This window comes from Candoia aspera, chromosome 2 (assembly GCF_035149785.1).
Source record: "Candoia aspera isolate rCanAsp1 chromosome 2, rCanAsp1.hap2, whole genome shotgun sequence".
NCBI classification, from domain to species: domain Eukaryota; kingdom Metazoa; phylum Chordata; class Lepidosauria; order Squamata; family Boidae; genus Candoia; species Candoia aspera.
Genome location: NC_086154.1, coordinates 4,163,886 through 4,187,646, shown reverse-complemented (window position 1 = coordinate 4,187,646; position 23,761 = coordinate 4,163,886). Strand labels below are relative to the sequence as shown.

Below are 23,761 nucleotides of genomic sequence, written 5' to 3'. Positions count from 1 at the left end.
GATATTACCTGTAGAGGTTGTGATTTCTCCACCTCTGAGGTTTTGAATAAGAGGCTGGACAGTTACCGCTCATGAATGGTTAAATTGCTGTTTCTGCCCATTGCAGAGGATTGAAATAGACGGTCCTTCTGTTCCCTCCACTCCACACTCCCCTGGCTCTATGAGCTGTACGTGTGTGTATTGCTGCGCTGTCCTTTTTATGAGAGCTGACACCCTCCGGCAATAAGTCCCCTCTTCACTAGGTATAGAGGGAGGGCTGAAGAGGAGGTAGCGGATTATCTCTGAGAAGTTGACTCTGTTAGTATCTCCATGAAAGTACCTCAAGTCAGTGTTGTTGTCATCACCTTCAGGAAGCAATGGGTTTGAAGCTGGCTTTGGATCTCTTTTACGTTGTTTTATTTCAGCATGTCTTTTTTTGATGAATCGCTGTTTGTTCTACCATGGCTATACTGTATTTAGTTCTTGTTTAGGGAGGCTTTGACCACAAATGAACAAAAATAATTCAATAGGGCTTCGAAAAAGCAGTGCAGAATTTCAGCAGATTCCATTTAAATATGCAGCCAAAGAAGTTTATCTTCACCCCCCTTCAGTGTTCCTTTTTGTTTTCCAAACATATAATTGAAGTCTAAACTACCCACAATTTGCTTTCGGATGTAAGGATTTTCTTTCAAAGACAGCATGCTCAGCCACCAGATTGGCAGTCTGACATGGGGGCCAAGAACCTTTGAATCCCCAACCTTTGTATAGATCCAGATCCCCCCTCAATAAATGGTAGTGAGATCTCTCACTGATGTTCTTTGGAACTGGCTTGCAAATGCCCCCCTCCAGTACCTGTGGGATTTTGTAGATGCTCAGCACAGTGGAAGCCTGGATGGAGATGTCAGAGTCAGTTCCTTCAATGACAGCCAGGAGATGACTCTGACTTCTTTCACATTTGTAATTTGGGATGTTTGCGGGTCCAGCTGAGAGAAGGCTGAACAAAGCATCCGTGGTTATTCTTGTATCAAAATAATTCTCATGAAGATTATAGCCCAGGGTGATGTTGGGCAAGATCTGGGGATCCTGGTTGGCATCTCTCAGGGCAAACAAGAAGGATAGGAAGTTCCCATGAAACATGGCTTGTGTCCTGCAAAATAATGTCCACCTCATGGTCCTCCAGTACAATGAAAATAACATATTACATTCTTGCTTGTTTCATACCGTGGAAAACATCTGCCTGGAAGAATTTTGTATGGATTCCTACACTGAGGCAAAGATTTGGGTTTGATGCTAATAAACAAAACCTTCTAGCACTTTATTTTATTTTGCTGTGACTCAGTCCATGCAAGGAAAGCTCTGGAATAAATGTCTAGGATGATATGATCCAAAATTAGAAGAACCTATGTGACATCTTTATTAATTCATTTGATAGATTTGTCTCAAGGTAGCTTACAATATAGCTCCCTCCCCCAATTTATCCCCACCACAACAAATCCTGCAAGGTACTTTGGACTAGGAAGAACTGGCCCAAGTCATCAAGTCCATGGAGGAAGGGGGACAAAAACTTGGGTCTTCCATCCCTATTGCCAGTCTAACACCTTAACCACTACTCCACGTTTACCCCAGAAGCTCAGGGTGGCATAATAATCCATCTGAGAGCTTATGGGGAGGCTGAGAAAATAACAGAAGGGATGTTAGTCATCAACAACCAAGCAATAATAAGGAGGTTGTCAGAAGCTTATTTCCTAAATGAATCTGGTGCAAATTAGAGGATACATGTGATTGTCTACAGGAATCTGATGAGATCTGGACAACAGGAAGTATTTGACTGGACAGTTCACATCATGTATATAGTGCGGTCATTGAAGTGGTTGGGCTGCATATCGTAGGCAATGGGCAGATGTACAATAGGAGGGTTGAAAGGATAAACAAGGATTATTTCATGGATCGAGTTTTTGCTAGAAAGTTAATAGTATGGGGTTTAACAACCTTCTGGGATCTTCCCCAGCCTCTCAGTATTCCTTGGCCTTCTGAATGTTTTATGTCTGAGCTGAGAGATTTCTTTCCCTAGGAAAGTACCTTTGGGGAGGGGTGATTTGTCTCAGTGGATACCCTGTAGCTGAGCCCGTGATTTGTTTTTCCCTGGGAAGCTGTCTTCGGTGAGCGGCTTTTAGCCTGACCCCCAAATTCCCCTTCAATAACACTCTCTGAACACCTGACCGGAGATCACTCAGAGGGCCAGAATTGTGGAATGGTGTAGCAAGGGTATAGCAAGGACAGTTTTGGCCACAATGCAATCAATGACCAAATATTATCAATTAGTATTTTGGAGACCTTAACAGACTTTTCTGTTTGGGGCTTGTTGTAAGTTCTGAGTGTTCTCTAAGGGCACCTCCATGAAAAAGGCATTGCCATAGTCTATCTGGGTGGTAGTGTGCCTCTGAGTAGCTGTAGGCAGATCCTCCTGCACCAGGTGAGGCCCCAGTTGACACACCAGCTGAAGCTGGGCAAGGCCCCTCTAGTTGAGGCTTCCTCTTGCTGTTCAAGCAGGAGCCAGGAGTCCAGAAGGAACCCAAATCTCAAAGCTGCTCCATCAGAGGTTGGGCTTGTCCATCCAGAGATGATGCTGGTGTTAAAGGAGAACATCAATGATCAAGCAGAAACTCTGCTTGCCTGACCAACTTCAGGCTTTTCTCCTTGTATTAAGTGTCCTTTTTTTGAGACTCGGGGTTGGTATGTTGTTTGTTTGAAGAAAGTGTTCACAATCTAATCATTGTTTCCTGCTTCGTTTCTGTTTCCTAGGCCACCCAATCCAGCTACGATTTCCTCCTTGGGATTTCCAACTCTGGCCTTCCACTCTCCACCCACAAGGAGCACTTCTTGCTTGCCCATTCTGTCTATTTCAGGTTCAGCTTGACCCAAACCCTTTAACCTCCCCTTCTTTGCATCAGCGGTTGGTGCCTAAAGTTGGATAATCATTATGCTAACGTCTAACTGATATTACTTGGTCACTGACCACATTGTATCCAAGCAATGCCCTTTTGTGGAAGGAAAGACCCAAGGATGCTGATGTGAGTCTACGGCTTATGGCTTTGCGTTCCTGGAACTTTCAGACATCAGTGACCATGCTTGTATCACAGAGGGAACAAAGGGAAATGCTGCAGGCAGAAGGTGTGGGTGTGGGTAGAGGAGAGGAAGGAAGAAAGGAAGGAAGGAAGGAAGGAAGGAAGGAAGGAAGGAAGGAAGGAAGGAAGGAAGGACAGAGAGCTGAAGGAGAAGCCAGTCATGCATGAAGGAGGTGACACTGGACACAGCAGTTAGGTGGAATGAGCAACAAATCTCTGAAGCTGACACAGCTGAGCAAGGAGGATGTCATAATGATGCCCAGGTGGGGGTTGTGTTTCATGTGTGGAGTACTGATTGCAGGCTAGGACCATCACAGAGACCAGAGCCTGACAGACTCATAAGTCTTCCAAAGACTTGGAGCACATACAGCCGGCCAGCAGCCAGGAGCTGCTTCCCTCCTGCAAATGGAGAAGGGCTGAGAGACAGAGAAGCCACTCAGGAAAAGGGAGCAATTCCCAGGCTAATTAAACCTCTAGCAGGATCTATGGGGCTTGGAGTGTGGACAAAAAGTAAAAAGAGTGTAAGTTAGGAAAACATTAATACCTCGGTTGAAGGAGCTGATTGTCCAGTCCTTGAAAGAAAAGGCTGGAGAAAGAACTGTCTTGATGGATAGGAAAGAGGAGCAGTTAAGGACACAGGGGAAATGGACACTGGGAACCTCATGAAGTTCTGTCAGCTGTCACTTATGTCATCTATCATTAGGCACAGATAGCTCACATATAATAGGCTTAATACACTAGGAATGTATAATTTTTATAACAAAACTTCCTCTTGTGTATCTCAGAGAAGCATTCAGCCTCCTGATCCATAGTTTGTACAATACCTTACGTCTAACCTTGCCATACACTGGTGTCCAGATTATAATCTGTGCCATCTGGCTGGGAGTTTCTCTCCAATACTCTGAGCTGCACTCTGGGTGGGTGTCTGGGTGTCCTTTGTGCTCACCTACTTGTGCAGCAAAGGGAAGTGCATGGTGGCTGTGCAGGTCTTCTCCATCTTGGCCTGCAGTGTTGGCCTATTGGGCTGTATCTTGGTCCCCAAGTGTTATATCATTGTGTCAAGGCCCTATCTGAATACAAAACAACACTTGATGATGAAAAAACAAAGTGAATTTTAATTTTTCTTTCAATACGAATAATTATGGATGAATACATCAACTACCAAATTTTAAAAAAATGTTTTTTTTAAAAACATGGAAACAACACAGTTGCTTTTGCAGAACTTGATAATGAACCTCCTTCGAAGCCAAACTGATCTCTCTCAGGAGTTTTGCTGGACTTTTAATGGCCTCTAAGAAAGAAGAAGTTGTCAAGTCAACAGGATCTGGTTTTGCTGGATGCCCTATTTGTCTGCCTTCAAGAGAGGGGAAATGGTGCATCTCTGCTGAGGGCTTCATTTGCTAACCCTATGAATATAGCCAAAGAAATCCGTACCAAATAAATTCATGTTGGTGTGTGGCTGTTCACACCCACACCTACAGGGCAGGCCTAGAAAGCCTTGGTTCTGGCTAAGATACAGTTGAGGGTGGGGGGTGGGCTATGCCAAGCAGGGATAATTCTTATTTTGTAGCTTGAAGTGAAAGTATTGGGAAACCTTTGTCATGCTTGTTGATGACCTCTGGCAGGCTCAGACTGGGTGTAGTGTGTTCCTCCTTGCCCTTCTTGATCTCTTGCTAGCCTTTCATACCGTCAACCATGGTATCCTACTGGACCAGCTCAGAGGGTTGGAGATGGGGAGGAGTGTTTCACAGTGGTTCTCCTCCATCCTCCATGGCCACTTCCCATTGGTGGGGGAGCTATCTAGTCAGAGGCCCATGCTTTGCAGGCTGCCTCAGCACTCCACCCTCTCCCCTGTAGCATCCAGATGAACCCACTGTGGGAATCATCTTTGAATCTGGGCAGGGTTGCACTGCCTTGCTTGCCTTCTGTGTACATTCTGGAGATCCCCCTGGATCACAGCTCCTGCTTGAGGATCAAGTGGCAGCAGTGGTAGCCATTGCACAGCTCTGTCTTGTGCACCAGTTGTGCCAATTTTGGATCCTGGGAACTGGCTGACAGTCACTCATGACTTCATTCCCTCCTTATTGGATTACTCCAACATGCTCTGTATGGGATTACTCTTGAAGACCACCTAGAATCTTCTCTTGGTCACGAATGCAGTGGTGTGGATAGCTATAGGCATCTGTTTGTCATTCTGTTGCTTAGCAGGTTGTAATGTGTTTTGCTATTATGTATTAACCATTTATTATTTTGGTCATTGAACACAACCCAGAGACGCATAGTTTGAAATGGACAGCCATATCAATCCATAAATGAATAAATAAATAATGAGAACATGTACAACAATGATTTGCAGGGTATCAATGAACCAATCTTTTCCCACTGGCAACCATTCTGACCTAGACAGGGTCTTAAGAGGGCATTCTGTTTTTGCCCCAATTTCCCTCACATGCATCAGAGCCAAAATATCATCATGATATAACACCAGTTGATATTCAGATCAGTTACACCAAACACCAGGTATAATTTGGTCTCAGTCTCCTAAGCAAGTATCAAAAATCAAAGTGGAAAGTGAACATCCCTCTGTTGTGCCTTCACAGAGAGAAAAAGTTGATTGAGAAAGATCATTGAAACTGGGAGGATGAATAGGAAGGATTCCATGGACAGAAATCGGAGAGGGGAGATCAGTTCAGGATGCTTGGAAAATGGTAGAAAATGAGACAAGAAAGGCCCAAATAAAGAAAATAGAGAAAGAAAGAAGAAAGAAATAAACAATAGAGAAAGAAAGAAAGAAAGAAAGAAAGAAAGAAAGAAAGAAAGAAAGAAAGAAAGAAAGAAAGAAAGAAAGAAAGAAAAAGACAAGAGGCACCTGATGAGACCAGCATGGCTGCAGAAAGAGCTCTCTGACAAGCTGAGCGACAAAAAGGACAAGTATAAAAATGGAAAGAAAGGCTTATAACTAGAGCAGAATACTAGCAGAAAAACAACAACAACATTTTTTTTTCTTTTGATATGTAAGGAGCAAGAGAAAAGTCAAGGAAGTGGTTGGTCTGTTATTGGGAGAAGATGGCAAGAAGGTGACAGGCAGCAGGGAGAAGGTGGAACTGCCTAACTCCATTTTGGCATCTGTCTTTACACAGAAGGAAAAAAAAAAAACAGTACAATCTGTCAAAGGGAGCACCGTGGGAGACAGAAGAGGAATGCAGGTCAGAATTGCTAAGGGGCTGGAAAGAGAAGACCCAGCTGCTTCAGACAAGTTCAAGTCTCCTGGACAGGATGGTTTACTTACCAGGGGACTGAAGGAGCTGCCGGATGTCATCTCGGAACCACTGACTGAAATCTTTGAGAGCTCCTTGAGCAGAGGGGAACTGCCAGAGCACTGGAAAACAGCTGATGTGGTTCCAATCTTTAAAAAGGGGGGAAAAGTGGATCCAGGAAACTACAGACCAATCAGCTTGACCTCAATACCTGGGACAATCCAGGGAATGGTAATCAAGCAGTGGGTCTGTGCGCACCTAGAAATGAACAAGGTGATTACTAGAAAATTTGGTCCAGTGGAGATTCCTGAGGCAGGCTCTTCCCCTGTTATCTGGGGGTGGTTTGCTCTTAGGAAATGGACAGCATCCTAGGGAGTGTGAGCGACACCACTTGTATTTTCAATCCATGTCCCTTCTGGCTTGTGAAAGCTTCTGGGGGTGGGGTGACATGTGGATGGGTTCTAGTGGTGATTAAGGCTTCTCTGGAGGAGGGGGTGGTGCCCCAACTTTTTAAGGAGGCTGTGGTCCACCCCCTTCTTGAGAGGCCATCACTAGCTTCCACCCTGTTGGATAACTTCCATCCTGTCTGCAATTTTTCCTTTTTGGGGAAGGTTATTGAGAAGGTGTTTGTGCTACAGATCCAGAGGTTCCGGGATGAAATGGATTATCTGGACCTTTTTCAGCTGTGGTTCGGGCCTGGCTATGGGACTGAAATGGCATTGCTTGTGCCTTTTCAAGATGTCAGGCGGAAAGAGGAGTGGAGCACAGAATCCATCCACACTCAATTGGGCCTCTCAGTGGCCTTCAATACCATTGGCACAGTGCCCCCACTCCCACCCTCCAAGTGTCCAATATCCTTCTGGAGCAGCTTCGCAGGTTGGAAGTGGGGGCACTGTGCTGTCCTGGTTCAGACTCTTCCTCTGTGGCCATTCCCAGTCATTGTTGATAGGGAGGGAGAGGTCAGGCCCTTGGCTTCTGCTCTGCAGGGTTTTGCAGGGTTTGGTACTTTCTCCTCTTAGGTTTGACATCTACATGAAGCTGCTGGGTAAGATCATCTGCAGCCAAGGGGTGAGATATGATCAATATACCCAACTATATGTCTCAGCCCAAGGTGAGCTAAGCAATGATATGACCTCCCTTTCAGGGCACCTGGAGGCTGTTAAGGTCTGGAAGGGGAGCAACGGGTTGAAGCTGAACCCTGGCAGGACAGAATGGCTCTGGGTTTGGGGCTCTTTGGTTCATGGAGAATTGCCAGCTTTGGTTTTGGATGGAGTTGCACTACCCCAGAAAGACCCAGTGTGTAATTCGGGGGTTCTCTTGTGACTTCTGCTCAAGGAGCAGGTGGCAGTTGTGGCCAGGAGGACCATTGCACAACTACCAGTTGTGTGCCATTTATACACTTTTCTGGACCAACAGGCCCTGCTCACAATCACCCACACCCTAGTCACCTCCCATCTTGACTACTGTAATGCGCTCTACATGGGGCTGCCCTTGAAAAATATTCAGAAGCTTCAGTTGGCTCAAAATGTGGTGGTCCACATAGTTTTGTGCAAGATCAGATTTGCACATGTGTCCCCTCTCTTGTGGGAGCTGCATTGGTTGCAGATTTGCTTCCAGGTGTAGTTCAAGGTGCTGGTTATCACCTTGACAGCTCTACAGGGCTTGGGGTCAGGTTATTTGCAGGACCATTTTTCCCAGTGACATCTACCTGACCCACCAGATCAGGGAAGTGGGTTATGTAATGGGTGCCCCCATTAAGGAGTTCCATCTAGTGGGATTGAGAAGGGCTTTTTCTATGGTGGCTCCCTCCCCTTTGGAAAATCATCCCTGCAGAGATATGATTGGTCCCGACCTTAATCCTCTTCCCAAAGGACCTGAAGAAATGGAGCCCATCAATTGCCTTGTTTGAATGTATTGTTGCCGCCAGGGCAGTGGGGTTGTAGTGTACTTTTTATTTGGGGTTTTATTTTTGTAAGCCATTTTTAGTCACCATAAGTGAGTTGGGTGGCCATATAAATCTCTTCAATAAATAACAACAACAACAACAACAACAACAATTTCTTCTCTCCCATCCAGACCCTTACAGCCCCCAGGAACCATCATAAGATATTGAGAGCCTCTCCCTTATAGACCAGAGTGGCTGCATAGAGTTTAATGCATCCCACACATTCCGATAGACTCCCCTTATGGTCTCCTATGTGTGTCAAATGCAGAAGAAGGAGGACTGACCCATGAGGCATCTATACCTCGGAAGCTAACAGGCCAGCTCCTCATCCCCAACCACAGCACACTGGAACTGTCCATTGAGAAGGAAGAGAACCATTGCAAGACAACATATCCTATCTCCAACCCAGATAGTCAGATACTGTGGTCAACAGTATCAAAAGCTGCTGAAGGGTCTAAAAGGAGCAGAAGAAACACTCAGCCCCCATCCAGGTCCCTGCAGAAGTCATCCAGGAGAGTGAACAAAGCTCTCTCAGTCCCAATCCAGACCTGAATCTAGATGGAAAAGGATTCAGAAAATGTGTGTCTTTGAGGATGCTGCATAATGAATCCACCACCACTGTCCGACAACCTTCCTTTGAAGGGGAAGTTTTTGGAGACAGATAGCTGTAGGACCAGAGGATCCAGAGATGGCCTCTTCGGAAGGGGGCACACCATCACCTCCGTCAGGGCTGCTGAGTGCAATCCCACAGGCAGAACGGCATTATCAATTTCATCGGAGGAAGTGGTTAATGTAAGTGCTCCTCACAAGGCTCCACCTGCATGTGGCAGAGGACAATCTAGACAGCCCCAATCCACTTCCTCAGAGGTCACGGGCCAAATGGAGCCCAACATAATACTGTGAGGTGATGCCTTAATTGCCCTCAAAAAGTCTATGAATAATCAAGACCTGGGTGAATCTGAGTGACTTTCTTGGCAAAGCACAATGGAAACTGATCACAGCCGCCAGGCATAGGATCTCTGCAATGGCTAATAGGGCGTTTGTCATCTGAAAGAAGGCTGTTGGACAACAGCCCACCAATGCAGTAAAGAAGGAAAAGTGAGTCTGATTCACTCCCTTATCACCCTGGTGTAAGATTGAACATCAGCTGACCATGCTAGGTTGGATTTGCTTCTTGGTCTTCCCCGTCAATTCTCCAGGCATCATTTTTGGTGCTTCATTTCCTTCAGGGCCTCAGGAAACCAAGCGGCCAACTGGAAAGGGTCCACTTGTGGGCAATGGAACCCAGTGCACTTCTTTCCTCCTCTTTACCAGGCACTGAGCTGAACCGCCTGTCAGAAAGTCTGGTTCCATCAGATGCCTGAGTAAGACTAACTGAATCCTTCCCGCTGCCCCTTGGAGATTGTGAGCAGTGCTCAGTTGCAACTGGTTCAGGGTGTGATCTGACCATAGCAATGGGGTGGCTGAAATCCCCTCTCCTCCTCTCTCCTCCCCCTCCCCTCCCCCTCCCCTCCTCTTTCTCCTGACTAGTGTCATCTTTCCGCACAAATTACTTTATGGTTTAGTCCCATCTTCACAAGCAAAGAAAAACTAATACAGAACAATAGTTCTAAAAGACAGGAATAACCAAATAGGAAAACCTGAAGCCAAACTATTGACCACAATAATGAATAAAAGTCCTCTTTCTCAGGACATTACTGGGGTTTGGTAAAGCATAAGAAGTAAAAAAATAAATAAATGAGAAGGAAGATGGTTCCCATATTTGTCTGCATTCAGAGGAAGAGCAGCCACCCATCTCAGCAGATGCTTGGCGAACTTGACAAATCAAGCCAAAGCCCACCACGAATCAAGATCAGGGAAATTGGTGGGTGACTGTTCAGATCCAGGGAAACTTTTTCTCCTGCTACTGGACTGGATGGCGAGACTTCCTTAGAGAGGTCTGGGCCAAAGTATTCCTCTCGCGCTCACTCAAAGCCTGCGCAGCTGCCGGTTGACTCATTCGGAGTTCAGACAGGGGGTGTCTCTCCTCCTTGTCATAATGCAAAACAGAGTAATTGATTTGGTCTCTTGGTGCTAAATCTCCAGAGATTTTTCTGTACACTTTCAACAGATTTGACAGCAAGACATCGATAACATGTTTTGACCTCAATACCACACAAAAGCTTTGTTGGGTGAGGTCATGGCATTGGAAAGACACGGGTGCATAAATGGGTCTGGAGACAGAGAGGACCTGGGGGGTCTTTTAGGGCAGTCAGGGGCTGCGTTTAGTCCCCTCTCCTTGAGATGTGAGGTCTCAGCAAGACTTTATTGTCTGGCTAAGCAAAGCCCCTGAAGCTGATGTCTCAGAAGAGGGCTCTGCTTTCTTCCACCTTTTCCTTGTGATCTTTGTTGAAAGCCGATATAGGGCTGGAGGCTCAGTCAAGAACACGAGTGATGTTGCTGCTTCTGCTGCTTCTCTGGCCCCAGGCAGTCTGGGGGAGGCTCAAAGCCAAATGCCTCCTGCCTCTGAAGAGGGATGAGGTGGACCTACAGAATCATTACAGGCCAGGAGAGCTTTGCATTGGGGGCATAATCTCTGCAACCAGGACTACCTTTCAACCATTAAGATTCCACACAATTCCCTCAAGTCAATTATCCACGTAAGTCAAGCTTCCTGCACTGCCTTACAGCTATCCTCCTGTCTTGTGAGTCATCGCCCTCTTGATCTCCTACTTTTGCGATCTTTCATTCCCACCTCAATTTCCTTGAAATCCTCTGAGCAGAAATAGATTGTGGACAAAGAAGTCAGGGTGGTTGCCCCTTTCTACTCCTCCCATGTCCCATTAAGTGGTCAAGATGGACAGAAAAAAGCAGGAATGCTGTATGTTTTTCCCTGTGTTGGAAATGAAACAACCTCCACATTCTTTTTTCTGGACCAACATTCACTGATAATATTCAGGAATAACAGAGCAGGTTGTATTTAGTCACTGAATTTCTAAAAGTCTATGAGCCCCATTTTGAATTCATGCCAGGTACCCTAAATGTAAATGGATTTCAATGTAAGGTACGTTTCCACTGAAAGGACTTCAAAATCAAAACATGTCCAGAAATTGATAACATACTGGCTTTTTTAGCAATCACAGCTGCTAATTGTATGTATGTCTATGTATGTGAGAGTGAACATGTTAATATTTATTTAGGAATACTGTAATCCATTCAGAGGAACTCTTGGGCTACAATAAGTTAGAAGTATTATTGTAAAAATAAATAAATTAATAAAATTCTCTAATGTCTTTATACTTCCAGGACAAAAATTCCAGAATACTGGAAAATGCTCTCTTTCCTTTTTGCCATCCAGGAGATCAACCAGGACACCCGCCTCTTACCCAACATCACCCTGGGTTACAATATCTATGAAAACTATTTCAGTGCACAAATGACTTCGGATGCTCTGCTGGACCTGCTTCCAGATGGGGAGGCCAATGTTCCCAACTACAGCTGTGGAAGGCAGCGAAACACAGTGGCCGTTCTCGAAGGGGCTGAGACTGGCATCTCCATCCAGATTTCAACCATGTTGGGCACCTACAAAACCCCACAGGTGTGTCTTTGCCTCAAAGACATCTCTTAGTCATGCACCTTTCAACTGAAGCTCTTCAGTTGTAAATAAAAAGCACCAGGGAGATGATAGGCCTTAAGAATGATCATTCGGATTATCCTTTGGGAGGGAATCCCTCCACCATGGCCTCAGTCCAGATTCAGGGACCTGCTAGTTGCTGGATGGAGGGACATTTCCTCCTCAAGAAGCAAATGAGGAGAGAAGCAATGTGTGGAACACTGAGTGAGTAGAGAAGACTTCATTGCAAGGAGTGGCCCTATCCTTTCATTAGAGCCAGAATTCGTGTCTTAAAATTGCAATGCTAGTGGTATCAAGTAAAGTGCCATCTTTCTTTCTTTCTTTTCAGATCAATTATGGTTTTGTTTCCCAGATTCTGAGTGATAAAACTGAGTTTCCCTTCTTTTACCCAATGTTCCCTGCTGAAGGAGTCCAGTACCCAGGAATAGTCAAGCTGCTGCTCCATTTCAGGTGGACCTTGGTTGGTCTGCTGGCTCCAGACACTGACCACGGGCAGAGGTTCATGAGGATGCTGCCTCCCCTGCTGATAAGGAATGGCATTTGTCCAGTTTTATCACAAACTTTTTCCACAGTTATGGAGAAACTGGTGATAGATCCTGAGCCATACCAAAACTGGAGACAAGTGAATGTCTTTCTTATTGGTGCAGAGGCTGATTCACTTTTAACAGGGATGGTGATTATACATAACATACTTTTATACATTAAGGAACCTGGTACAGGAAAAGTCCTGATAACAACAGTCCTGTGGGAGTTATCCTCATATCTGAAAATAATATTTTCTGTGATAAGCATCCATAACGTTTTTTCCTTTCTCATGAAAACAGACCAAACAACAAAACCTGATTTCTCTCAGTATTCTTTTTCTGCCATGCAAAGTCTTTCACAGAAATCTTTTATCTGCTCCTACACCAAGGATGCTTTTTGTGTGAAAGGCTGGAGACGGTGCAGAGAGAGGGAAGAACGGGAGGCTCTTCCCCAGGAGGAGATCAATCAGATCCTGGCTCTTGACAACTATTTCATTTCCAGCACCGTCTGGGCTGTGTCACGAGCCTTACATGCAGCCTCTTTAGCCAGATCCAAGAGGACAAGGAACAAAGTTGGCAAGAACACTGGAGCCCCACACTTGAAGGCCTGGCAGGTATCTCTCCAGCCGTTGGGCATAAATTTCTCAGTTCTAAGTGCTGAACAGCTATTCCAACACATTAATTTATTCTTAGCACAAAAATATGCATTTTATTCCAACTTTCCCTCTCTCACTGTTTTGCATTCCCTTCACTGCTTTACCCGGTTTGATGACTTACTCTCCTTTCAACTTGCTATTCCAATAAAATATTTTCATCTCTTCACTGTCAAAATATCCCTGCTTGGCTTTCTTTCAGCCTGAGTTGGGAGAGAGAGAAACGTGGAGCGCTTGGTGTCAGCCCCTCGAGGGAGGAGAGGCAAGACCTGGACCCTGCAGGGGTTCCCGGACTGCCCCTTTATTGAAAAGGGGTCTAAGAACAGGATCCTGAAAGCCTGTCTAAGCTTCTCTCGGCCCCATTTCAGGGTGTTAGTTGTTGTTGTTGAGGGTAATAAAACTGTAAGTCGATAGATGTCACAATTGAAGTGTTTATAGATTCTCTGCAGAAGAACTTGGAAATTCTCTTGAAACCTTCATTTTGGGTGTTCAGGGAAAAACCTTCAGTTCACTCTGAGCACAACTGAAGCAGTCTTGCCATAGAACTTTGCCAGTCCTGTCTAAGCATTCCTATATTCTCTTCCATTCCAGCTTCATTCCTTCTTTCAAAATCCTCAGTTTTACAATAATTCCACCAAAGGGGTGTATTTGGATGAGCATGGACAGCTGGTAGCGGACCTGGACATTGTACGCTGGGTGTATTCTACCGATAAGTCCGTTAGTAGAGTGAAATTTGGGAGTCTAAAAAGAGAACAATCCCTGGATTTCAAATTTATGATCCACCAGAATGCTACTGCAGAAATGGTGAAGCTGAACCAGGTGGGAAAAAGTCTTCACTTCACTCTTCCTGAACCTTTTGCCAACAGGGTTTCAATCCTTGGCCATGGAGTGAGTAGGTCACCAAGGTTCACTTAGAGAGGGAAGATTTTCTTTGGTTAGATCTCCAGGTATCTAAAATGGAGCACATCCTTAATTATTGAAGTAAAGTTGAACAGAGTTGCTCTTCCCTCCCCCCTGCCCAGATAGTGGTTTTAGTTGTTTTTACTGTTGCTGTGAGATTGTTAGCCCTGCAAGGTAGTCCAGGCAAAAAGCACACCCAGGAGTACTAGCTCTATCTTTATTGTAAGGTTACATTAACCAAGTCTTGCAGGACTGACAGTATTTCTCCACTCATTTCCTTTTACTCTCCGGAAAACTAGAGAGGGCCCCTTCTGAAATGTTTCCCATGCCATTCCCTCTTCTGCAGGCTGAGACATCTTTTACATGCTGCTTTTCCCATCTGTAGCTCTTCCTCCCATCTTCCAAAGTCATTCTTGCATAGCATTACAGGTGATCCTCGTTTAACGACCACTAGTTCAGTGACATTCAAATTTGCAGCAGTGTTGAATGTCCGGTAATTATGACTGGTCCTTGAGGTTCTGACTGTTGCAGTCATATGAACCTGATTTACGTCCTTTCCTGCTGGCTTCCCAGAAGCAAAGTCAAAGAGAAGCCGACAGGAAGTCAGACATCGCAAAGATATAAGGTCCTCACTTAATGACCTGTGTGATCCTTGGTTAATGATGTTAACTGTGGACTGTCAGAACTGCCATAGCTAAACACTGTGGTCTTGTGACATCACACTTTACAATCACATTGCTTAGCAATAGAAATTTTAGTTATAGTTATCATTGTTAACTGAGGACTATCTGTACAGAGATGTCCAGAGTTATGGACTATAAGATTGGAGGCCATATATCTCAAAAGCAAATAAAGTATATATTAGTCCACTATAAAGGGATTTAGATTTAAGCCATGGGGCAATGTGATTCATTTCACTAAAGCAAAGAATCCATCCAACCTTCTCTTGTGTAATTTAATATGAAAATTGAGACTCTAAACTAAAAATTGAGGTCTATAGAAAATTAGGAGCTAAGAGGGAAGTGACATTCAGCCATATCATTTGATGAGCTCATTTTTTTTTATTTAGCAAAGATGGGCCTTGAACTAGTGATGTCCTATCTTAGAGTGAAGAACCACACTGAGATGGTAGCTTGAGTCTCTAGTGTTTATTGCTCTACTCTACTAGACAGAAAATCCTGCCAAGCTGAAAGGCCGTGGGAAACCCTCAGAGATAAACCCCAAAATCAGGGAGGGTCTTCTCTGAGTTTCTTCAAAGGAAAGTTCAAAGCCTCTAAACTATGCATGTGTTTTTCCCCCTGGATAGGGGACCCTCCTGCTCCCATCAGTCTTTATGACAAGTGATCCAAAAACTCTTCCCCTTTTTACCTGTTCCTGGACAAAAAATCATGATTCATTTGTTGGATATTTTCCTCTCTCTCCTTAGACCCTCCCTCCTTCCCGGTGTGTGGAAAGCTGTCCTCCCGGATTCAGGAAGGTGGCTCAGGAGGGGAGGCCCATGTGCTGCTATGACTGTCTTCCTTGTCCAGAAGGAACCATCTCCACCCAGGAAGGTGAGTGAACCAGAGGAAACGGAGAGACTTTTGGGAAGCCATTTGCTATGAATGGAAATTTGACAGGCATTTCTCAACTTGGATTTTTAAATATTCATATTGTTATTATTTGTATAATCTATGTCATAGTAGTAACTAAGGAATAACCTTGGAGCATAAACTGGGATAGGATTTTAAAAGATACTGGAATAATGAGGACTGGGCATTGCTCTTTATCTTGCACAAACATGCTTCATGTTTCATTTTGCTCTTTAACCCTTTTCTCTGAACAGTGATAATTTCCAGGGTATCAGGGCATTCATTGGATCTTAGAAGAGGATCAGGTATTCTTGCAACTGTCCAACTCTGGATGGAACCACTTCTGTGGGCAGCAAAAATTCATGGCTTCAGATTTCTGAGAAGCTAGAAAAGCAGGGAACTGTCTTCGATCCTTTCAGAGCCCAGAGACCTCTCTCTAGGCCTCTTCCACGTTCAAGTCTCCCTTGCTATATTCACGAGCCAGCTTACAGCACTCCCAGTTTTCAGTCCCTTTACTGAACAGGGGTTTAGACCAGATGAAGTAAAGGGACCTTTCAAATGATGGATTAACTACTGAATGGAGGAGGGGAGGAGGGGGAAAAATCAGGGGGAAGTTGGCCCTCTTGTTGTTTGTACAAAATACAGGATGTCCTCAACCCATATTCAACTCATCCTGAAGGTCAGCTCCACCTAACATTTCTTGGTCCATGGAAAAAGTAGTATTTCCCCACTTCTGATGACACAAGCTGTACTAAGGGGTCGTATGCCTGTACTTAATTCCATTGTAGGCAGGGTCTCACTGCTCCCCTGAAGCATTGATAAAAGGCTGGACCTTAATTATCAACAGTGGAATGGTATATGGTGGACCTTCCTCCCTCCCTCCCTCCCTCCCTTCTCTCCAGGTTCATTGATGAAATAGCAACATGAAAAAAAATGTGTAAAATTAAGAACTCCGAGCTGTAGAGAAATGAAGAAGCATGTTGACTTGATCCAGCCACAGTCATTCACATCCTAAGCAATTTCACCCAAGCAATGCATTTGATTAAAGGACATGCTTAATGGGAGATTTTATGCTTGCTCTTTTCAGATGCAGAAAAATGCACCAAATGTCCAGAAGATCAACACCCAAACACCAATCATGTTCACTGTATTCCCAAGACTAAAAATTATCTTTCTTATCAGGAAAATATGGGAATCATCTTGGCTTCCATTGCCTTCTTCCTGTCTATAACTACAGTCTTTGTCTTGGGAACCTTCCTTAAATTCCTGGAAACACCAATCGTCAAAGCCAACAACCGGGACATCTCTTATGTCCTCCTTGCTTCCCTCCTGCTTGCCTTCTTAACCTCCTTCCTGTTCATTGGCAGTCCAACGAAACCAACCTGCCTTCTGCGACAAACAGCCTTCAGCATCATCTTCTCAGCTGCCATTTCTGCAGTCTTGGCCAAAACAGTCACCGTGGTGTTGGTCTTCTTGGCCACAAAACCAGGGAATAAAGTGCAGAGGTGGCTGGGGAAGAGCTTGGCCAACTCCATCATCCTTTCTTGCTCTGCTGTCCAAGTTGTCATTTGTAGTACCTGGTTGGGAACATTCCCCCCATTCCCTGATTCTGATATGCATTCCCAGTCTGGAGAGATCATCCTGAAATGCAATGAAGGCTCACTTGTCATGTTTTACATTGCCCTTGGCTACATGGGCTTCCTGGCTGCCGTCTGCTTTACGGTGGCTTTCCTGGCCAGGAATCTGCCTGGGGCCTTCAATGAAGCCAAGCTGATCACCTTCAGCATGCTGGTCTTCTGCAGTGTTTGGATCTCCTTTGTGCCCACCTACATGAGCACCAAGGGGAAGTCCATGGTGGCCGTGCAGGTCTTCTCCATCTTGGCCTCTGGTGCTGGCCTGCTGGGCTTCATTTTCTTCCCCAAATGCTACATTATTTTCCTAAGACCAGATCTGAATACAAAAGAACATGTGATTTCAAAATAAGAGTAAAATTAATGTTGAGTAGGTAGTTTATTTACTTTTAAATCCACTTCATCGATCCACTTTTGAGACTCATGAATATGCCACTGAAGGCCAGAAAGTGAAAAACCCAAAGCAGGGCTCCACCTCAGTGGAGCATTCTGAAAACCAGGAGCTAGAAACTTGCTTAAAGGAAAGACAGGTATCCAAGTATGTGGGTTCCACCTCAAGTCAGGAGGAAGATAAGGACAATGTAGGAGATATCTCGATTGGTTATGAGCAATCACACATCAGTATGTATTTGGTGGGTCTTGATTTGTGATGTTTTTTTGGATGTGCTTGTCACATTAGGGAAGGATCTGCTGGGACAGATGGTTGCTCTTCTTTTCTTAGCAATTCAATATCAAAATATAAAAAAAGGTCTTTCTGTTCATTGACTCCCTAACACTTATAGCTTGTCCAAACAAAGCAAATATCCTGAGGAAATTGATTTTTATTAATTATATTCACCAAGAGTTGGGCTTCAGGTTCTACCTTTGGGAAATTCCCATTCAAGGATCTTTTGTCCCTTGTTTGAGAAAAAAGAGAAGCTGTTCTTTGTTTCTGCAGTTTGTGAAGGTGCAGTTTCTGAACTACAATATCTAGCATGGATTTAGTATCTAAATGTGATTTTCAGCACAATTTCTGTGTGTCTGTGTGAGTTAAGCTGGTGGACTCTTGATCTAACACCTTAATCTTGAGTTTCTCCTCAGACCCCCAGACTATACAGACACACAGACAGCTCTTCTGCAGAGTCCACAGCAAAGAGAATGGGTGAAACTATCTATATTCAAAGGTGGGAATCTTCTCCCACTGGAAGCAAGCAGAGCATCTTTTATATGGAGAGGGTTTTTTTCCAGAAATGATCAAGCGGGATTCGGCCAAGGATCAGGCCAAGGCACGCATTGGACGGCATGTAGCAGACAGAGGGCGCCAGTCGGATTCAGCCAGGTCCCCAGCCTTTACTGCCAGGGAATCCAGCAGGTACTCTACCTCCCCTGTGACACACTTAACTAAACTCGAGGTACCCAACCTCTGGCAGGACATCACGCCCTCCCCTCAGCTGTCATTGAGGGCCGATACAGGAAGACCCCTTCCCCGGAGAGACGAGGCCCCGGTGACTCTGGTCACAGAGACCACGGAGCAGGTGCTCCTCCAGTGCCTGTACAAGAGAGACAGTCATGCTAACCGCATCTTACTGTTATTGCATAAATACCCAGGACATTCAGGACAATTTTTACCCTCCCTGCTGCTGTCAGATACCGGCCCTGCTACAACATTCAGTGTTGCCAGGTTCTGCAGAGCAGCGCTTAAAATTCACCCGATGGTGGCCAGTGCCAGAAACTAGCATTTATTTTAATCTACTGGAGTACGGTATTTACAGATATTGACCTTTATGCTCCCCCACACTCATCTAATGCTCCTACCCCTCCCTCTAGCTTTTCTTTTCTTTTCTTTCCTTTTTCCTTTCTCCTTTTCCTCTAGACTTTTGTGTCTTACCTTTTATATCAGATTTTAATGTTTTTCTCTGTTTTAGCTTCTTACATTAGGTATATAACATGTTAGATAATATATTAGATTTTAACATACCCTCTATGCTTTTAACTGTGTGTACCCCACCCGTCTTATGCTGTTATTTGACTGGAATAAAGTTCTGTTTGTTATGTGGAAGAGGGAAGTAGAGGGCCAGCTATCCTGGACTTCATATTTTGATTTTAGGAGATCTGACTTCAACAAACGGAGAGGAAGAATAGGAAGGATTCCATGGACAGAAATCCTAGAAGGGAAATCAGTTCAGGGTGCTTGGGAAATCCTAGAAAATAAGATAATAAAGACCCAAACAAAGACAATAGAGAAAGAAAGAAAGAAAGAAAGAAAGAAAGAAAGAAAGAAAGAAAGAAAGAAAGAAAGGAAGGAAGGAAGGAAGGAAGGAAGGAAGGAAGGAAGGAAGGAAGAATAGAGAAAGAGAGAAGAAAGAAAGGAAGGAAGACAAGAGGCACCTGATGAGACCAGCATGGCTGCACAAAGAGCTCTCTGACAAGCTGAGCAACAAAAAGGACAAGTATAAAAATGGAAAGAAAGGCTTATAACTAGAGCGGAATACCAGCAGAATGAGCCAAGCCTTACAACACATGCCAAAAACAACAACAGCAAAAATTTTCTATCTATACCTAAGGATGAAGAGAAATATCACCAAAGTGGTTGGTCTGCTAGTGGGAGAAGATGGCAAGAAGGTGATGGGCAGCAGGGAGAAGGTGGAACTGCTTAATTCCTTTTTGGCATCTGTCTTTACACAGAAGGAAAAAAAAAAACAGTACAATCTGTCAAAGGGAGCACCGTGGGAGACAGAAGAGGAATGCAGGTCAGAATCACTAAGGGGCTGGTAAGAGAAGACCCAGCTGCTTCGGACGAGTTCAAGTCTCCTGGACTGTATGGATTACTTACCAGGGGACTGAAGGAGCTGCCGGATGTCATCTCGGAACCACTGACTGAAATCTTTGAGAGCACCTGGAGCAGAGGGGAACTGCCAGAGGACTGGAAAAGAGCTGATGAGGTTCCAATCTTTAAAAAGGGGGGGAAAGTGGATCCAGGAAACTACAGACCAATCAGCTTGACCTCAATACCTGGGACAAACCTGGAAAGCAGCGGGTCTGTGTGCACCTAGAAATGAACAAGGTGATTACTAGAAGCCAGGGTGGTGCAGTGGAGATGCCTGAGGCAGGCTCTTCCCCGGTTATCTGGGAGCGGTTTGACCCTGTTGCTCTTAGGAAATGGACAGCATTCTAGGGAGTGTGAGCGACACCACCTGTATTTTCAATCCATGTCCCTCCTGGCTTGTGAAAGCTTCTGGGGTTGGGGTGACATGTGGATGGGTTCTGGTGGTGATTAAGGCTTCTCTGGAGGAGGGGGTGGTGCCCCAACTTTTTAAGGAGGCTGTGGTCCACCCCCTTCTTGAGAGGCCATCACTAGCTTCCACCCTGTTGGATAACTTCCATCCTGTCTGCAATCTTTCCTTTTTGGGGAAGGTTATTGAGAAGGTGGTTGCACTGCAGATCCAGAGGTTCTGGGATGAAATGGATTATCTGGACCTTTTTCAACTGTGGTTCGGGCCTGGCTATGGGACTGAAATGGCATTGCTTGTGCCTTTTGATGATCTCTGGTGGAAACGGGAGGGGAGCAGGCCATCCATCCTCACTCTATTGGGCCTCTCAGCGGCCTTCGATACCATTGGCACAGTGCCCCCACTCCCACCTTCCGAGTTTCCAATATCCTTCTGGAGCAGCTTTGGAATGGGGGGGGGGCACTGTGTTGTCCTGGTTCAGACTCTTCCTCTGTGGCCATTCCCAGTCATTGTTGATAGGGAGGGAGAGGTCTGGGCCTTGGCTTCTGCTCTGCAGAGTTTTGCAGGGTTTGGTCCTTTCTCCTCTTATGTTTGACATCTACATGAAGCTGCTGGGTAAGATCATCTGCTGCCATGGGGTGAGATATCATCAATCTACCCAACTATATGTCTCAGCCCATGGTGAGCTAAGTGATGCTATGACCTCCCTTTCAGGGCACCTGGAGGCTCTTAAGGTCTGGAAGGGGAGCAATGGGTTGAAGCTGAACCCTGGCAGGACAGAATGGCTCTGGGTTTGGGGCTCTTTGGTTCATGGGGAATTGCCAGCTTGGGTTTTGGATGGAGTTGCACTACCCCAGACAGACCCAGTGTGTAATTCGGAGTTTCTCTTGTGACTTCTGCTCAAGGAGCAGGTGGCAGTTGTGGCCAGGAGGCCAGTTGCACAATTACCAGTTGTGTGCCATTTATACCCTTTTCTGGACCAACAGGCCCTGCTCACAATCACCCACACCCTAGTCACCTCCCATCTTGACTACTGTAATGTGCTCTACATGGGGCTGCCCTTGAAAAATATTCAGAAGCTTCAGTTGGCTCAAAATGTGGTGGTCCACATAGATTTGTGCAAGATCAGATTTGCATGTGTGTCACCTCTCTTGTGGGAGCTGCATTGGTTGCAGATTTGCTTCCAGGTGTAGTTCAAGGTGCTGGTTATCACCTTGACAGCTCTACAGGGCTTGGGGCCAGGTTAATTGCAGGACCGTCTTTTCCCAGTTACATCTACCTGACCCACCAAATCAGGGAAGTGGGTTATGTAATGGGTGCCCCCATTAAGGAGGTCCATCTAGTGGGACTGAGAAGAAGGGCTTTTTCTGTGGTGGCTCCCTCCCCTCTGGAACATCATCCCTGCAGAGATATGATTGGTCCCTACCTTAATCCTCTTCCCAAAGTACCTGAAGTCATGGTTTTGTCAGTGGGCCTGGGGATCCTAGGGTGATGCGGAGCCCATCAGGTCTCTTGTGTGAATGTATTGCTGCTGCCAGGGCAGTGGGGTTGTAGTGTGTTTTGTATCTGGGGTTTTATTTTTGTAAGCCACCTGGAGTCACCATGAGTGAGTTGGACGGCCATATAAATCTCTTTAATAATAATAATAATAATAATAATAATAATAATAGTAATAATAACAATAATAATAATAATAATTTATTCTTTCCCATCCAGACCCTTACAGCCTCCAGGAACCATAATAAGAACTTGACAGCCTCTCCCTTACAGACCAGTATATTGCACCCGAAACATTCAGATAGACGCCCCTTATGGTCTCATATGAGTGTCAACTGCAGAAGAAGGAGGACTGACCCATGAGGCATCTATACCTCGGAAGCCAACAGGCCAGCTCCTCATCCCCAACCACAGCACACTGGAACTGGCCATTGAAGAAGGAAGATAACTTCATTTTTAGTGCTTCATTTCCTTCAGGGCCTCAGGAAACCAAGCGGCCAACTGGAAGTGGTGCACTTGTGGACAATGGAACCCAGTGCACTGCTTTCGTCCTCTTTTCCATGCACTGAGCTGAACTGCCTGCCAAAAAGTAATGGTTCCATTAGGTCCTTGAGAAAGACTTTCTGAATCCTTCCCACTTCCCCTTGGAGATTGGGAACAGCGCTCTGTTTCAACTGGATCAGGGTGTGATCTGACCATAGCAATGCAGTGGCTGAAATCCCCTCCCCTCCCCTCCCCCTCCCCTCCCCTTCCTCCTCCTCCTTCTCCTTCTCCTTTTCCTGACTAGTGTCATCTTTCAGCACAAAATACATGCTACATGGTTTAGTTCCAACTTCACAAGCAACGAAAAACTTTATCCCTCAACACGGAACAATAGTTCTAAAAGATGGGAATAACCGAAGAGGAAAACCTGAAGCCAAACTATTGACCACAATAATGAATAAAAGTCCTCTTTCTCAGGACATTACTGGGGCTTGGTAAACCATAAGAAGTAAAAAATAAATGAGAAGGAACATGATTCCCATATTTCTCTGCATTCAGAGGAAGAGCAGCCACCCATCTCAGCAGATGCTTGGCTAACTTGACAAATCGAGCCAAAGCCCACCACTAGTCAAGATCAGGGAAATTGGTGGGTGACTGTTCAGATCCAGGGAGACTATTTCTCCTGCTACTGGACTGGATGCCGAGACTCCCTTAGAGGGGTCTGGGGCCAAGTATTCCTCTCGCGCTCACTCAAACTCTGCGCAGCTGCCTGTTGACTCATTCAGAGTTCATACAGGGGGTGTCTCTCCTCCTTGTCATAATGCAAAACAGAGTAATTGATTTGGTCTCTTGGTGCTAAATCTCCAGAGATTTTTCTGTAGACTTTCAACAGATTTGACAGCAAGACATCGATAACATGTTTTGACCGAAAGCTTTGTTGGGTGAGGTCATGGCATTGGAAAGACATGGGTGCATAAATGGGTCTGGAGACAGAGAGAACCTGGGGGGGTCTTTTAGGGCAGTCAGGGGCTGTGTTTAGTCCCCTCTCCTTGAGATGTGAGGTCTCAGCAAGACTTTGTTGTCTGGCTAAGCAAAGCGCCTGAAGCTGATCTCTCAGAAGAGGGCTCTGCTTTCTTCCACCTTTTCCTTGTGATCTTTGTTGAAAGCCGACATAGGGCTGGAGGCTCAGTCAAGAACATGAGTCATGTTGCTGCTTCTGCTGCTTCTCTGGCCCCAGGCAGTCTGGGGGAGGCTCAAAGCCAAATGCCTCCTGCCTCTGAAGAGGGATGAGGTGGACCTACAGAATCATTACAGGCCAGGAGAGCTTTCCATTGGCGGCATAATCTCTGCAACCAGGGATATGTTTCGACCATT

General features: G+C 45.3%; 1 protein-coding gene across 1 annotated transcript in view; it reads left to right on the top strand.

The window, feature by feature from the left end:
- The first annotated feature begins 12,787 nt into the window (after positions 1-12,787).
- Positions 12,788-23,761, top strand: part of LOC134488840 (vomeronasal type-2 receptor 26-like) — a 110,841-nt gene continuing 99,867 nt past the window's right edge. The window contains exons 1-2 of the mRNA XM_063291174.1: positions 12,788-13,057; positions 13,715-13,915. Coding sequence (XP_063147244.1) covers positions 12,788-13,057; positions 13,715-13,915 — 471 coding nt within the window. The remainder of the gene's footprint in view (positions 13,058-13,714; positions 13,916-23,761) is intronic.